The 16,461-nt window shown below is 39.6% G+C and overlaps 1 protein-coding gene across 4 annotated transcripts in view; it reads left to right on the top strand.

Annotated features, from left to right (window-relative positions):
- The window catches only part of LOC107784010 (AT-rich interactive domain-containing protein 6-like), a 28,550-nt gene that overhangs the window by 10,836 nt on the left and 1,253 nt on the right, over window positions 1-16,461 (top strand). For 2 of the 4 annotated variants that reach the window (XM_016605058.2, XM_016605059.2), the window contains 7 exons: window positions 1,885-1,977; window positions 10,954-11,070; window positions 11,174-11,225; window positions 11,310-11,382; window positions 11,734-11,800; window positions 11,900-11,950; window positions 12,451-12,543. In XM_016605058.2, coding sequence (XP_016460544.1) covers window positions 1,885-1,977; window positions 10,954-11,070; window positions 11,174-11,225; window positions 11,310-11,382; window positions 11,734-11,800; window positions 11,900-11,950; window positions 12,451-12,543 — 546 coding nt within the window. Of the gene's footprint in view, window positions 1-1,884; window positions 1,978-10,953; window positions 11,071-11,173; window positions 11,226-11,309; window positions 11,467-11,733; window positions 11,801-11,899; window positions 11,951-12,450; window positions 12,544-16,461 lie in introns of all 4 variants that reach the window. The other 2 variants (XR_001647604.2, XM_016605060.2) reach the window with 2 other exon arrangements.

Below are 16,461 nucleotides of genomic sequence, written 5' to 3'. Positions count from 1 at the left end.
CAAAATTGGGAGATTGCGGAGCTCCAAGATTTGTTGACACTGCTATATTGGCAAGACAGGCCCCGACCATCTTGTGATTCCGAAAACCAGCTATAATACAACAGAGGCAACATGAATATTTGGCTAGCTTTGAATCTGGACAACAACTGCAGAATGCTAACACTCTACTCCAACAGCAACAACAAATAGGGAACACATCAAGAGCAACAGTCCTTTCATCAAATTCAAGAGAACAACAGGACATTACTGTAAGCAATATGACTGGACAACAACAACAACTTGAAAGCACACCAAGTACTGCAATAATGAACTCAAATGCTGGACAGAAACAACAGGAATCCAGTACTCCTATGATTTCTGAGGAAGATAGAAAATTGCTTGATGCATTGGCAGACTCTACACATCGAAACTCAGTAAGTTCAATGCAAATTGTTAGCACAGGAAATGTGAGTAAAAACAGGAATAAAATGCAAGTCATAAAGCAACATCACAACACGACAGCTTTGGCAAATACACAACAAGGAAATGTTTTGATGACACAGGACCTCGTCGACAACTATCCGCATCCTGTGAATGTGGATAGAGATATGTATGAGGAAGGAGAAGAAGATGCTGTTTTGAAAGAATGTCGTGCACATGCAGCAAAACAAGGTGATTTATCTCCTATGCATAGCGACAAAATAATGAAAGCACATACAAGGAAAAATAGTTGGGATGAGAAGGTCAGTAATTTTTCAAATGTTAGGCGACCTCCAATGAGAGTTGCCAATCAAAAGAAGGCTGCCCCAACTACCTCAACGAGGTCAAACTGTTCAAAAAAGAAGTCATGATTTTTGAAGACATTTTGAAGAGCTGGGACAGTGATGACAAAGAATTACAAATTGAAGAATTTACAAGTTTGGGCAAGAAGGGACAACAATTTAATTCCTTCTTCATTTTATTCTACCATTATGTTAGTATACTCATTTGTAATATCATCACAGAGTATGTTATAAACTCTGTGATGATCATTGAATATTTGGTACTCTCCAGTTCTTATTTTTTACATGCATGCTAGTAGGTGAGGCTATTTTACGCCTCAATAGGATTAGTAAGATAAGGTCTAGCCCGGTTTGTGTTACCTTGGTCCTATGCCTTTGGAAATTATCCACACGGCTATGAGATTATATGCCCTCGTGAGACTTTGCAGGCAGCTGCACCATGAATCCTCTACATGAGGCTGCCATAGGCTTTGTGAGGCGCAGAGGAGTGATTATATAGCCAAGACATATGGGTAACAATACCGGTGCTATTGTCCCCCTTATTTGTACTATTCCTAATTGTTGTATTTTTTTTTTTTTTATTAATAAAAAACTAGCCCTAGGCGCTTGCCTAGCGGATTGCGGAAAAAAAAAGAGAGAAAAAACTAATTTTGCGGACCTGACCGGGAAAAGGAGAATCTTTTGTGCAGGTTCATAAATAATTATAACGCTTTTCAGATTTATACTGTTCCCTCTCACCTTCCCAAAGGAAAAACACTAATTTTCTGAACCTGACCGCATGAGGGAAAAGGAGAACTTTTTGTGCAGGTTCATAAATATTTATAACCTACTACTGGTTTTCTTAGTTTCCGGTCAAATACCGACTGCCACCACAATCTGGAGTATTCGTTTTTGCCACATATGCCCCTCTCTCTATTATGTCCAATGCTTTATGACGGATACATGAATAACCTCCTAAAGAAGATCCCATGTTTATTCATGTTCCTCATCTGTACTGGTCCCGTTCGTTGGTCCTAATATGTTGGTATTAAAGAAGTGTTTAAGAGTTATTCATAACTCTTTTGTTGCTGTATTTTTATTTTACCTTACTGCATTTAGGCTGATGAGCTGTCGGCTTTTGCAGGCCCTACTAGAATATGAAAAGCACAAAATGCGTAGTGGTGAGCTTCCATTTGCTGAAGCTGCTTTTGCAGAACCGACTAGTTCTGGAATCCAGGTATTACTGTTTATCCATCTTGCAAGATGTTATTAACCCATGAGTAACCTCTCTTTTTTTCTTGGGGTTTTGGGGGTGGGGTGGGGGTGGGGGTGGGTGGGAGGTAGGTTCACTTTCTTTAGTGGAAGAACATTCTTTTTTAATAGTAATTGGTCTAGAAAAGTAAGAGGATGACCTATAAACACCTAGTTGTTATCATCAATTTTTTTTCCTGTCGATTTGTGTGTTTAAGTGAACAATTTCTTATTTCAATCTGTAGCTATCGTTTTGATTTTTTGAAGTTGGAAATAATAGTATTTCAAGTGAAAGAACTCCTTTGCTCAATTTGGGAATTATTTTCTTTAGTCTACAACGCAAACTGCCGTGTTTAATGGTTTATTTTACATCAGCCATTGCAGAACTCTTTTCTGCAATCTAGCTTTCATTGGATTAGAGATGCAACTCTAGTTATGTGCTTGAACGGTGAAGGTGTTGGTTTATGTTTAGTCAACAATGACATGCCAATTGGAAGAGTTGGTGGAAAGAGTTGGTGTGGATGCTAGGAGTAAGCTTCCTCCTTTGATGTCACCAATGACATCAAGAGGAGGTAGTTTGATGTCACCAATGACATCAAGAGGTCTTTACCTCTATAAATAGATGCACTCCTTCATTTGTAGAAACCATCCCAAAAATAATACAACACATTGTAGTGAGTAAAGAGTTAAGAGAGAAATTCTCTTAAGTGTAATTGGGAACTCTCCCCTTCCTTTGTTAATATTAAAAAGACAATTGTTCTCTGGTGGACGTAGGATTATTTTGATCCGAACCACGTTAAATCTTGTGTTCTTTCTTTTACGTTTCCGCTAACAATTGGTATCAGAGCAACAAGATTCTTTAACGATCCAAGGAGGAAGAACAAGCAAAGATGAGTTCCATGAAGTTTGAAATTGATAGATTCAGTGGACACAACAACTTCAATATCTGGAAGATCCAGATGATTGCGTTACTGCGGAGGGAAGGTTCAATCCATGCTATTGACGGAAAGTATCCTAAGGATATATCAACTCCCGACAAGGAGAAGATTGAAGGGGATGCATTGAGTGCAATCCAACTATCCCTTGCACCTAACGTGCTTTGTGAAGTGAGTACGAGTACCGAAGAGACGGCCAAACAGTTATGGGAAAAGCTAGAAGGGCTATACCAAGACCGATCAATGACAACAAGGATGTTGTTACAACGACGTCTTCACACATTTAAGATGGGGTCAGGTACTTCGTTACAAGATCATTTAGATGCGTTCAATAAACTTGTCATGGACTTACAGATTGCAGGAATTAAAAAGGAGGAGGAGACGCTTGTATGTGCTTTGCTATTTTCATTGACTTCAGGATATCGTGATATTGAGAATTCAACGATGTATAGCAAGGAGCCTATCAAGCTTGAGCAAGTACGACAAACACTTAACTCTAGTGATGTGCGGAGGCACATTGAAGGAGATAGAGATGACCAGGCAAGTGGGCTCTTTGTGAGAGGCCGGACTAGCCAACAGGGAAAGAGCAAATCAAAGCACAGATCAAAGTCTCGTGTGAACAAGAAGAATACAGAGTGTTGGGGTTGTGGCAAGAAGGGGCATTTTGAACGAGACTGCCCAATGTCAAAGTTCAAGGAAAAGGCGAGTGCATCCACAGTTGAACAGGTACATGATTTTGATAATGATTATGTACTAACAACATCGTGTAATAATAATAGTAGTTATGGAAACAAATGGGTGTTAGACTCTGCTTGCACTCTGCATATGACGTTCCGAAAAGACTGGTTTAGCAGCTATGAGAAAAGTGGAGGAACCGTAGTAATGGGCAATAATGCAACTTGTGCAATAGTTGGCATTGGCTCAGTTCGGGTTCGCTGCCATGATGGAGTCGTGAGGACTATTACACAAGTCCGTCATGTTCTTGATCTGAAGAAGAATTTGATCTCCCTGAGTACTCTGGATGAACAAGGCTACAGGTACATGAGCGAAGCAGGAACTATAAAGGTGACTAAAGGTTCTTTAGTCATGCTGAAAGGCAAGCTGGAGAACGGCCTTTACACATTGGCCGGAAGCACCATTGTTGGCTCTGCAAATGCATCTACAGTGCGTTCTTTTGGAAGGTGAGACTGGGTCATATGAGCGCACGTGGACTGGAGATGTTGAGCAATCGTAACCTTTTGGAAGGTGAGAAGATCAGCACACTTGACTTCTGTGAGCACTGCGTTCTAGGGAAGCAAAAGAAGGTCAGCTTCAGCACTGGCAAACACAAGACAAGAGGAGTGCTAGACTACATCCATTCAGATTTATGGGGTCCCTCTAAACTTCCATCGAAGGGCAAAAAGAGGTATCTTCTCACTTTTATTGATGATTTCTCACGAAAGGTTTGGGTGCATTTTTTGAAGGCAAAAAGTGATGCTTTTGAAGCATTTAAAGAGTGGAAGATTTTGGTTGAAAATCAAATGGAGCGGAAAATCAAGTATCTTCGCACAGACAATGGCTTGGAGTTTTGCAATAAAGAGTTTAATGAATTCTGCAAGGTTCATGGGATCTCAAGACATAGGACTGTCAAGCATACCCCACAGCAGAATGGAGTTGCCGAGAGAATGAACAGAACTCTTCTTGAAAAGGCTCGTTGTATTCTCCTACAAGCCAAAATGTCCAAAGTATTTTGGGCTGAAGCAGTTCACACTGCTGCTCATATTGTCAATCGATCTCCAGCACCGGCAATTGACTTTAAGACTCCGAATGAGGTATGGTTAGGTGAACCCTCTAACTATTCATACTTACGAGTATTTGGGTGTCCAGCTTATTATCACGTTAATGAAGGAAAGCTTGAACCAAGGGCTAAGAAGGCCATATTCGTAGGGTATGTGGATGGAGTAAAAGGGTACAAACTTTGGTGTTTATCTTTACTCAAATTTATAGTTAGTAGAGATGTCACCTTTGATGAATCCTCTATACTTGATCCCCGTAAAGTTTCCGTGGAGTTTTCAGGAAACAAGAACGACGAGCAGGTGGAGCTTCTGGTGGAGCTTGCCAAGGAAAAGGATCAAGAGACTCAGGTTAAAGATGAGTCAGAAGATGTAGACCTTGAATAACTTGCAGTCAATGAACCATACACAATTGCAAAAGGGAGGGAGAAGAGGCAAACACGAGAACCGGAACGCCTTATAGATCAAGCAAACTTGATTGCATATGCGTTCGTAGCTGCACAAGAAGAGATTAAGGATCTGGAGCCCTTCTCGTATATTGAAGCAACTTCTTGCAAGGATGCTGTACAATGGCGGTTAGCCATGACTGAAGAGATGGAGTCTCTTTACAAGAATCAGACATGGGTCTTAGTGAAAAGACAAAAGGGGAAGAGGACAGTTGGATGCAAGTGGGTCTACCGAAAGAAAGAGGGAATTCCTGAAGTGGAAGATGCTAGGTTCAAGGCGAGATTGGTTGCAAAAGGATTCAGTCAGAAGGAGGGAATTGACTACAATAAGATTTTCTCTCCAGTCGTGAAGCATAGCTCAATTCGCGTGCTACTAGCATTGGTTGCCCAATTTGACTTGGAGCTTCAACAGCTTGATTTCAAAACTGCTTTCTTACACGGTGATCTAGAAGAGACAATCTATATGGATCAACCTGAAGGTTTCCTAGCTGAGGGAAAAGAATATCACGTATGCCAACTAAAGAAGTCTTTGTATGGTTTGAAGCAATCCCCTAAACAGTGGTACAAGAGGTTTGATGCATTCATGACTACACATGAATTCTCAAGGAGCATTTGATAGCTGTGTGTATCACAAGAAGATGTCTGGTAACTCAATGATTTATTTACTGTTGTATGTTGATGATATGCTTATTGCTGCTAACAACATTACAGAGATAAATGCTTTGAAGAAACTGTTGAGTAAGGAATTTGACATGAAGGATTTAGGAGCTGCAAAGAAAATCCTTGGTATGGAGATTTCAAGAGAAGACGGTGTTGTACATCTTTCTCAGAAGAGGTATATTGAAAGGGTTCTCAAGAGATTCAATATGCATACGTGCAAGCCTGTAAGTACACTATTAGCTCCTCATTTTAAACTTTCGGAGTTACAAATGCCTCAGTCCGAGGATGAGGTGGAGCATATGTCAAAGATTCCTTATGCCAGTGCAGTTGGTAGCATTATGTATGCTATGATATGCACACGTCCAGATATTGCTCAATCTGTAAGTGTGGTAAGTAGATACATGTCCAGCCCAGGAAAGAGGCATTGGGAAGCTGTCAAGTGGATATTGAGATATCTCAAAGGAGCTTCTGGTGTTGGTCTGACCTTTCGAAAAAGTGGTGGAGGTATTTCAATTCTCGATTATGTAGATTCTGACTATGCAGGAGATCTTGACAGAAGAAGGTCCACAACTGGATACATCTTTACCCTCGTTGGCAGTGCCGTTAGTTGGAAGTCGACTCTGCAGTCGATTGCCGCTTTGTCTACGACAGAAGCAGACTACATCGCAGCAGCGAAGGCGGTGAAGGAAGCTATCTGGTTGAAAGGTTTAGTAGCGGAATTGAGTTTGGTTCAGCTGGAATCAACTCTTAGATGTGATAGTCAGAGTGCTATTCATCTAATGAAAAATCAGAGATTTCATGAGCGCACTAAACACATTGATGTCAGATTTCATTTTATTCGAGATGTTGTTGAAGAGGGAACTATTAAGGTCGTGAAGGTTATCACAGACGACAATGCTGCAGATATGTTGACCAAGATAGTCTCACTCACTAAGTTTGCACACTGCAAGGACTTGGCGGGGGTGTGCATCAACTGATGCAACTCCGAAGAGAACAGTTGTTAGGTGGAGGTGGTATGTTCAACAATGGTTTGATTTTTCTTGTTTCTTACAACGGGGTTGCCCCGTAAGCTTAGAAGTTTTGACCAGAGTTGTTCACATGCACGCTCGAAACGCAAACCAAGGTGGAGATTGAAGGTGTTGGTTTATGTTTAGTCAACAATGGCATGCCAATTGGAAGAGTTGGTGTGGATGCTAGGAGTAAGCTTCCTCCTTTGATGTCACCCATGACATCAAGAGGAGGTAGTTTGATGTCACTAATGACATCAAGAGGAGGTCTTTACCTCTATAAATAGATGCACTCCTTCATTTGTAGAAACCATCCCAAAAATAATACAACACATTGTAGTGAGTAGAGAGTTAAGAGAGAAATTCTCTTAAGTGTAATTGGGAACTCTCCCCTTCCTTTGTTAATATTAAAAAGGCAACTGTTCTCTGGTGGACGTAGGATTATTTTGATCCGAATCACGTTAAATCTTGTGTTCTTTCTTTTACGTTTCCACTAACAAACGGTGTGATTCCCAACAGTTATCTTTTCCTTTTCCGCAATTTAAACTAGATTCTTGTCACTGATGGTGTAATGAACAACAGTTGTGTTTTTCTTTTCGTAAATTCAATACAGAGTTTGTTGCTTATTTCTTCTAAACACTGCCCTTGGCTTCATTTTGGAGCCATTGCCCATCACAAAACTTTTCGACCCTTAAACATCCTGTCTTTTCTGCCATTTATCTGCACTAATTTGGACCCTGAAAGCTCTATAAAAAATTTCCCCCTATCACTCTTTTGGATTTTTGTTTCAGCTTTATTTATTAGGAAAATATGCCCTGGGATGATTTATCAAGTGTTCCTTTGTTTGGATTTGTTGATTAGAAAGGTGAAAGCCATATACTCAAATACACTTTTTTTCCCATAACTTAAGCTCATGTTTTATGAGGAGACAAGTGCATTTTTGTATCAGATGGAAAATTTTAATTTCTTATAGGTTTGTGCATATTTTGATGGATGTATTGTTGTATACTCTTTGCCTAGAGGTGTTGCAAAGTAGTTGGTTTTGCAATTTTTACAAGATCAGGCGGGTTTCAAGTTCCCATTTCTCTTACAACAAAAGGCTTGTGATCTTCTCAGTAACCTGATTGTTGAGACAACAACAACAACACTGACCCAATAAAATCCCACTAGTGGGGTCTGGAGAGGGTAGTGTGTACGCAGACTTTACTCCTACCCCGAGGGAGTAGAGAGGCTGTTTCTGAAAGACCCTCGGCTTAAGGAGACGAAAAGAGACAACATATCAGTATCATCAACAGAAACCATAAAAATAATAACATCATAAAAACCAGAAAATAGATGAAAAACAAAAGCAATAACCAGTAAATAGACCCGACGCTATGAAAAACGGAGTGAGAATACAACATTAACCACTTGCAGTCTAAGACAAAAATCCTATCAGACTAGTCTCACATTGGTACGAAGTAGAAATAGGCTTAACTACGTCCTAACCTACAACCCTAATGCTCGACCTCCACAGCTTCCTATCAAGGGTCATGTCCTCTGAAATCTGAAGCCATCTCATGTTTTGCCTGATCACCTCTCCCCAATACTTCTTAGGCCGCCTTCTACCTCTTCTCACACCTCCTTACCGGGGTATCTAGGCTTCTCCTCTGTACGTGCCCGAACTATCTGAGCCTCGCCTCCCGCATCTTGTCATCCATGGGAGTCATGCCCACCTTCTCCCGAATATCCTCATTCCTAATCTTATCCATCCTAGTGTGCCCTCACATCCACCTCAACATCCTCATTTCTGCTACTTACATTCCTAACCTAATTGTTGAGAAGTATAATTAAATAAATAAATAAAAGGTACAATTTAAGTTGGGCTGCTGAAGTCCAACACATCCCCAAGACGAGCGTCGTAGAGATGCGGATGCTAAGATCGGTTTTTTGATGAGGGGGTCACACAATTCTACACTGATTTTATTTAAGTATTAGAGCTATGAAGTTATGGATGTAAAATGAATTTTTCTGGAGTAACACCATCTATGTTGCTCAAACTCAAGTGCGAGTATCCGTTCTGGGTGTTGTAGAGGATACAGAATCTATGGTAGACATGTTAGGCTTTTTGTAATTAGGTAGATCAAGATTGACCTACTATTCCCTCTACATATGGTTATGCGCTGCCTTAGTGTATTTTTATTAGTACAAATGTTACCATTATCAAAAAAAGTATCCGTTCTGGGTTCGAATGTAGAGGTTGGATTCTTCATCACATAAATTTTCGGATTCGGGGGTATGGCTAATAGATGTATATTATGATATACAAAGTATGTATTTCAATTAGTTGAAGTTATTGAACTAAAACTAATAAAACTGTATTATTTATAAACACCAATATTTTATGCATAAGATAATCGCGTAATGGAAAAGCATTCTTTAACTTTATATATATATATATATATTTATTACTGTATATATACACACACATACCCAAAGATCAAACTAAATACCCAATCAATCTATACTTTTCGGTCATGGAATGTAGTTACAGTACCCAAGGTAAGTTGACCAAATCCAGTATGAATCCCACACTCACACCCACACCTATGTCGTGACGACACGGATGCGGCAAAGATTTGAAAGAGCCCGCGTAACATAGATTAGAGCTATAGATGTGATATAGATTGCCCAATGCAAATTGGACTTCTTTTAATTTTCATTTCCTAGTGGAGCAGGGTCTATATTCATGAGATGGTGGAGTTGTTGTACCAATTAGTAGAGTTTTCCTTGATTTGGAACTTACAAGCTGTTGGGATAACCTGAAAAGCCTGCAGGTTGATGAGCTAATGTCATTCTGCTACGAGTCCGATATAGCATAGGACTGATCTTGCCTTCTGATTCTTAAACAACAACGACAACAATTGCGCCTTAGTTAACATCTTTCGTTAAATTCAACTCATATCATCATCATTAACAAAATAAAAGTGAACATGAACGTGAAAAATAAGATATATATATATATAATAATAATAATAATAGAAGTAGTAGTTCTCTACCAAGTCTAACTTATTTCCAAACTAGTGGATATTATCTATATGAATCTTTGTGTTCCATTGTGATCTATCTTTAGCTAAGTTTGCATTGATTTCAAGGATTTGTAGGTCTTTTGAGCCAACTTACTTCCATGTGATTTTAGGTGTACCTCTTCCCTTTTAACACCTTCATTCACCATAGTTTCACAACTATGGACCGGAGCATCTATAGGTCGATGTAGGACATGACCAAACCACCTCAAACGACCTCTCATTTTTATCCTCAATGTGTGCTACTTGCACCTTCTGGCAAATATGGTTATTTTTAATCTTATCTAATTTTGTGTGACCGCACATCCATCTTAGTATCCTCATCTCTGCAACACTTATCTTGTGGATATGTTGGACTTTAGCATCCCAATATTCACTACCATATAACATAGCCGGTCTTATAGCTATTCTATACAACTTACCTTTCATTTCGGTAGACATCCTTCTATCACATAACACCCTAGTAGCACTTCTCGGTTTCAACCATCCGGTTTTAACCTTATGAGTAACATCTTCATCTATTATTCTATTCTCTTGGAGCAACGAGCCTAAATATCTAAATTGTTTGCATTTTGGCACCACAATCTCATCTAATTTCACCTTAACTTCACTCTTTTCAGTCTTATTTCTACTTATCCTAAAACCTTACTCTCTAAGGTGCTTCTCCATAGCTCAAGCTTTTGGTTGACACCCTCGCTAGTTTCGTCAATTAGCGCAATCTCATCGGCAAATAACATACACCTCAGGAATCCATCTTGTAATACGTTGGTTAGCTCATCCATAACTAGGTAAATAAGTGGTGGCTCAATGAAGAACCCTGGTGTAAACCCACGACCTTTTATCTCTTGTGCTTTTGAAATCTGTCTCCTACTATTCTGTGTTAACTGTGTTTTTAAGATCCAGTGTGTCCTTATTATGGAAAATAATGGTGAGACATAGGTGCATTTGGATCCTGGTTGCTACATCATAAAGGAGCTATGGCCTTCCTTCCACAAGAAACTAATTGTAGTGGCATTTCTATGTTTCCATAATTATCTCTTCATGCATCATGTACTATTAGAACTTCTGTTGTTGCAGGGGAATCAAGCCTCCGGATCTGGTAGAGCGAGAAGAGATGCGGCAGCTCGAGCGATGCAAGGTTGGCATTCTCAACGTCTTCTTGGTAATGGTGAGGTTGGAGATCCTATCATTAAGGTCTGTGAAGATGTCTATTAGTTTATTCCCCAAGAGAATAGCAAATGGGTCATCTCAAATGGTGCTGTTAATGCTGCCCTTTCCTTTCCATTCCTTGTCGCAGGAGAAGAGCACTGTGTCTATGCCAAAGCGTGAAAAGCAACTTAAAAGCATTGGTATCGTTTGTTAGCACAATCCTTTTACAGACAATCTTAGTTGCGACCTTTTTTTTTTACACTGAACTCCCTTTCTCAATTAAGGTTTGAAGCGGAAAAAGCCATCCCCCATGGAGCAGGTTGCCAAAGTTACATGCATGAAAGTATCAAAACCGCAGTTAAGATTCCGGGTTTCCTCTAGATTCTTAACGGACTCGTTGCTTACACATAAATTCAGGTGGCTTGCATAATGGAAATGCAGGTTACTAGTTTGAATGCACATTTCGATATTATTGTGAACAATTCTTTCTGTGAAAGGCATGGATAATCACATTAAGAATTATCCTTGTTTTCTCGATTTATTGATATTTTGCTGAGTACAACCATGTTTCTAATTGGAATGTGCTACTGTCGTGGAGCTTCTTTGATATCCTTGTAAATTTTTTCACTCTGTTACAGCTGCTTGTTGTGGAAGCATCTTTTATTTCCTGAAGACTAATAAACACCTTTACATCCCCAAAATTTGCAGTTTGGAGACAATGGTAGCGGATATTGGCCCTCCAGCTGACTGGGTGAAGATCAATGTGCAGAGAACTGTACGTTTCTCTTTCTCCACTGGCATGATTCGTTTTCTAATGTGGTGTCTTGTATTTTCTCCATGGGGACTAACTTCCAATGTAAAATGATTTGTACAGAAGGATTGTTACGAAGTGTATGCTTTAGTTCCTGGCCTTTTGCGTGAAGAGGTAAATCCTAACATTGTTGTTTCTCCTTATTTTTGTTGATCTCCTGTGTACCAGCTGGGGAAGCTGTACCCGATGACTGTTGGATATAAAAATGTTTGAATATTACGTTTGTCAGTGAGCGTAGTCCATAACTTGTGGTTATATTTTATCTGGACTTGCCATATCAGAACAAAGTGTATTTGTCAAATGCGTACTGTTGCTTACTGCTTTCAGTTGTAACCAATTAAGATTCTCACGTATCTTGTGTTCTGTGTCAATACTGAACTGGACTATCTCTGTAAATTTCACTCCGGGCAGTTAATTGATTGACTAATCTCCTATCACGTTTGTAATGATTATTCGATCATTGCTGATGCAAAAGCAGACAATTGCAATTCTACCATTTGCTGTAACAGGAAAGATTATGATTTTTCTTCTGGTGTTTTGATTAGTCGCAGCTGTCATTCGCAGCTTAACCATTGTTTTGATATACCTCTGGGTGTTTTTAAAAAACTTTTCAGGTTCGCGTGCAGTCTGATCCAGCTGGGCGCTTGGTTATTTCTGGCCAACCTGAACAGCTGGACAATCCTTGGGGTGTTGCTCCATTCAAAAAGGTTTGTTTTTTTTGATGAAGGAATAGGTTTTCATTAAAGGCATCAAGAGGTTGTGAGTTCGAGTCAACCCAAGAGCAAGGTGGGGAGTTCTTGGAGGGAAGGATGCCGAGGGTCTATTTGGAAACAGCCTCTCTACCCCAGGGTAGGGGTAAGGTCTGCGTACACACTACCCTCCCCAGACCCCACTAGTGGGATTATAGTGGGTTGTTGTTGTTGTTGTAAAGGCATCAAGAAGATGTTTACAAAAATTTACAAGAAGGAAAAAGGTGACTGCTCAGATACAAAGATTAATCTATAACTAGAGAGCATACACCTTCCAAAAGTTGTTCACAGCTAGATACAGGAGATTGGTTAAGCCAGCTAAATAAATCCACTAAACATTTAGCTTTAAGAGCATGATTTGAAGTTGAGATCCCATCAAAACACCTACGGTTTCGTTCCTTCCATATACACCAAAAGATTGGTGGCAATTGACTTGAGCCTTGGGGTTTGCTCCCTTTCAAGGTCTCAAGTTCGAAACCCACTGGGTGCAAACAATTTCTGAGGGCCATCGGACGGGGTAAAACCTGAATTAACCGTGGTGCACTTGCGGGAAACTCCTTGCCGAGGGCCTGTGCACCCCCGGGAATAGTCGGAGCTCATAGAGAGTCGGACACCCGGTGCAAATCAAAAAAAAAAAAAAAGATTGAGGCAGGTACCATTAACCATGTCTTTTTGATGGGTTTTCCAACTTTCCAAGAGCACCAACTTTCATAGGCATCTTTGATGGAGCTAGGCATGACCCAGGCTATCCCAAAAATTGACAGGAACATGTTCCAAATGTCTGCTGCTACTGGACAATGCAAAAACAGATGTCTCACACTCTCGAGGTTCGTTCTGCACATGTAGCATCTATTTACAGTCTGGATGCCTCTCTTGCTTAGATTGTCTAGGGTAAGACAAGCTTCATACAAAGCTAGCCAGCAAAAACAGATCACTTTGGGAGGTAACTTTGTCTTCCAGATTAGCTTCCATGGCCAGTTATCAATCAGTTCTTTGTTGGAGCACAAGAGAGCATATCCTTTCTTGACTGTAAAATCACCCTTGATAGAGTCGCCCCCCATTGAATACTATCCCTGGCATGTGGATTGATAGTGACCCCTGCTAATTTAGCATATAGCTCCATTAGTTCAGTCAGCTCCCAGTCTTGAAAATTTCTTCTGAAGAGAAGTTCCCACACATTGTTGTTCCAGTTCCGATCTACATAGGATCCCTGATTGCTTGCTATTCTATATAGGTTGGGAAACTCATCTCTTAGAGCCATAGGTCCCAACCACTTGTCCTTCCAGAATAATAATTGCGATCCATTTCCCAACTTGAATTTTGTATTGAGCTCAAATTCCCCCCATAGTTTTGAGATGTGCTTCCAAGGTCCTGTTCCATGAGGTGAGTTGCTAAGTCTAGTACACCGATTATTTTGCACTCCATATTTTGCTATTATCAGTTCCTTCCACATTCCAGTATTCTCCCTATTGAATCTCCAGTGCCATTTCATGAACATACTTTTGTTGTGCAATGCTAGATCTTTGATTCCCAAGCCCCCAAGTTTCTTTGGTAAGATGACTCTAGGCCACTTAATCAGGTGAAATTTATGTCCTTGGCTATTTCCCTCCCAAAGAAATGATCTTCTAATCTGGTCCAGCTTCTTCTGTACTGTACTTGGAATTGGAAAAAGTGACATGAAGTATGTTGGGATACTGTCCAATACACTGTTTATCAGGGTTACTCTCCCACCTAAAGATAAGTATTGCATCTGCCATGAAGCTAGTCTCTTTTCAAAATTTTCATTACTCCATTCCAAATAGCATGAGACTTGTGTTTTGCACCTAGTGGTAGTCCAAGATAGACAGTAGGAAATGAGCCCACGTTGCAACACATCAATCTAGCAAACTCTTCCAATTCAGGGACTTCATTTACTGGATAAATGGTGCTTTTTAACATGTTCATGTGAAGTCCTGACACTGCTTCAAAAACCATGAGAGTAAGATTCAAATACATGACTTGGGATCTTTCAGCTCCATAGAAAATAAGAGTATCATCTCATATAACAGATGAGAGACACCTATAGAGGTCTCGACTTCATTTCCAACTCTAAACCCCTCCAGCCATTGAGGTTGAGTAGCTTTGTGTATCATTTTGCTTAGTCCTTCCATTGCTAAAATAAATAGGAATGGGGACAGAGGGTCTCCTTGCCTGAGACCTTTCTGAGGAGAGAAGAACCCACTGCCCCACCATTGATCAAGATTGAAAACTTCACTGTGGTAATGCAGTATCTTATCCACCTTATCCAGCCTTCCCCAAATCCCATTCTTCTGAGCATGCATATAAGGTATGACCATTTAATCTGATCGAATGCCTTCTCAATGTCAAGTTTGAAAATCAAACCAGGTTGTCCTGATTTTAGCCTCCAATCAAGTACTTCATTTGCCATCAGTGCAGCATCTGTTATTTGCCTTGATTTGTTTGTTATGTACTCATGCCGTTGATGTAGTCAGATGAATCATAAGAAATAACCTCAGCTATGCTTATCATCTGTGTATTACCCAAACAAATTTACTACTGCTGTTTAGTGTTGCTTTGTGGCAATGAAGTGTGTGCTTTAACTGCCCTCAGCAATCTAATAAACATATTCCTTAATGTTGGTGGAAGAAAGAACCTTTTATATCACTTATCAAACAGGCTTATAATGCCATTCTTCTCACCTATTTATCCGAAAAGAAAAAAGAAACTGCTTGCATGGTTTGGCACCATGTTTTTCTTTATTTATGATGCCAAGAAAATTTTACCGATTCTTATCTCATTAAATGAATTGAAGAGAACAGGCCAGAGAAAGAGAAGTTTGAGAATGCATGAGGACTATGCGTCAGCCCTTGTGCATTTATACTTTATAATGTAGCCTTATCTACAATAATTTTAATCCCTCTAACAATATTTTAAATGAGTACATAATTCTATAATATATTAATTTTTGACTATTCCAGACCATATTGTATGACCAAAATCAATGACTCCATATCTTGTCGGAGCTTGCAAATAATATGCTCCAGGCCTGATACTACATAGAGTATTTCTGGCCCTCTTAAGTGATTTCTAGAAAAAGTCTTCAAATTACTCATCTCTGTCTGCAAAGATTGTAATTGTATCTTTATATGCTATCTTTTCCTGTACAAAGGGGCAATCATCTTAATAATGCTTGGTTCTCTCATGAAATACTGGATTAGATGCAATATGCAAGGTAGCTTGATTGTCACACATGAGCTGCATAGGTGATAATTCATGGATGACAACTATATTAACCTAAACAAAAAGACAAAATGTAATTCTGCAGCGACCAGCCACACTTTGTGTAAGACCCACTATTGAGCTCCGATGTTCATTGTTCACCCACATAAAGTTATTATTTTTGTGAAATCTAGCGAGGAGTTTTAATTAGACATTCAACTCCTTGTCCCATGAACCATAATTCAACTGCATCAGAATTCTTTCATTAAGTAGCTTTCAGTTATAGTAGTAAGGTTAGCGAAGTCATTAGGAACTATAGGGGTAAATAGTGGTTTCTGTTGAATCAGGAAGTTTTTCATAGGCCAACATTTTTGGGATATTGTTTTGAGAGTTGAAAGACGAAATATATTATGCGAGGACGTGTAGACTGGATGGAAGATCAGCAGCTTACCAAGAAATCCATTGCTAAAAGAAGTTACAACTCTTTCCCCTAACACCTTGATATTCTGAAGAGAAGTTAGAGAAGTAAACAGTTTTGAAATTCATGAGGAAATGTCTCTTATACTTAATATACCGTGTAAGATTTTTGTACAACAATTCCTAATCCCCATTAGTGGAGACACCTAATGCCCTTTGATAATGTGCAACGTTTACTTC

Source organism: Nicotiana tabacum, unplaced genomic scaffold (genome assembly GCF_000715075.1).
Source record: "Nicotiana tabacum cultivar K326 unplaced genomic scaffold, ASM71507v2 Un00025, whole genome shotgun sequence".
Lineage (NCBI taxonomy): Eukaryota > Viridiplantae > Streptophyta > Magnoliopsida > Solanales > Solanaceae > Nicotiana > Nicotiana tabacum.
The sequence above is the reverse complement of the archived record's forward strand: the minus strand, read 5'-3'. Positions and strand labels throughout refer to the sequence as shown.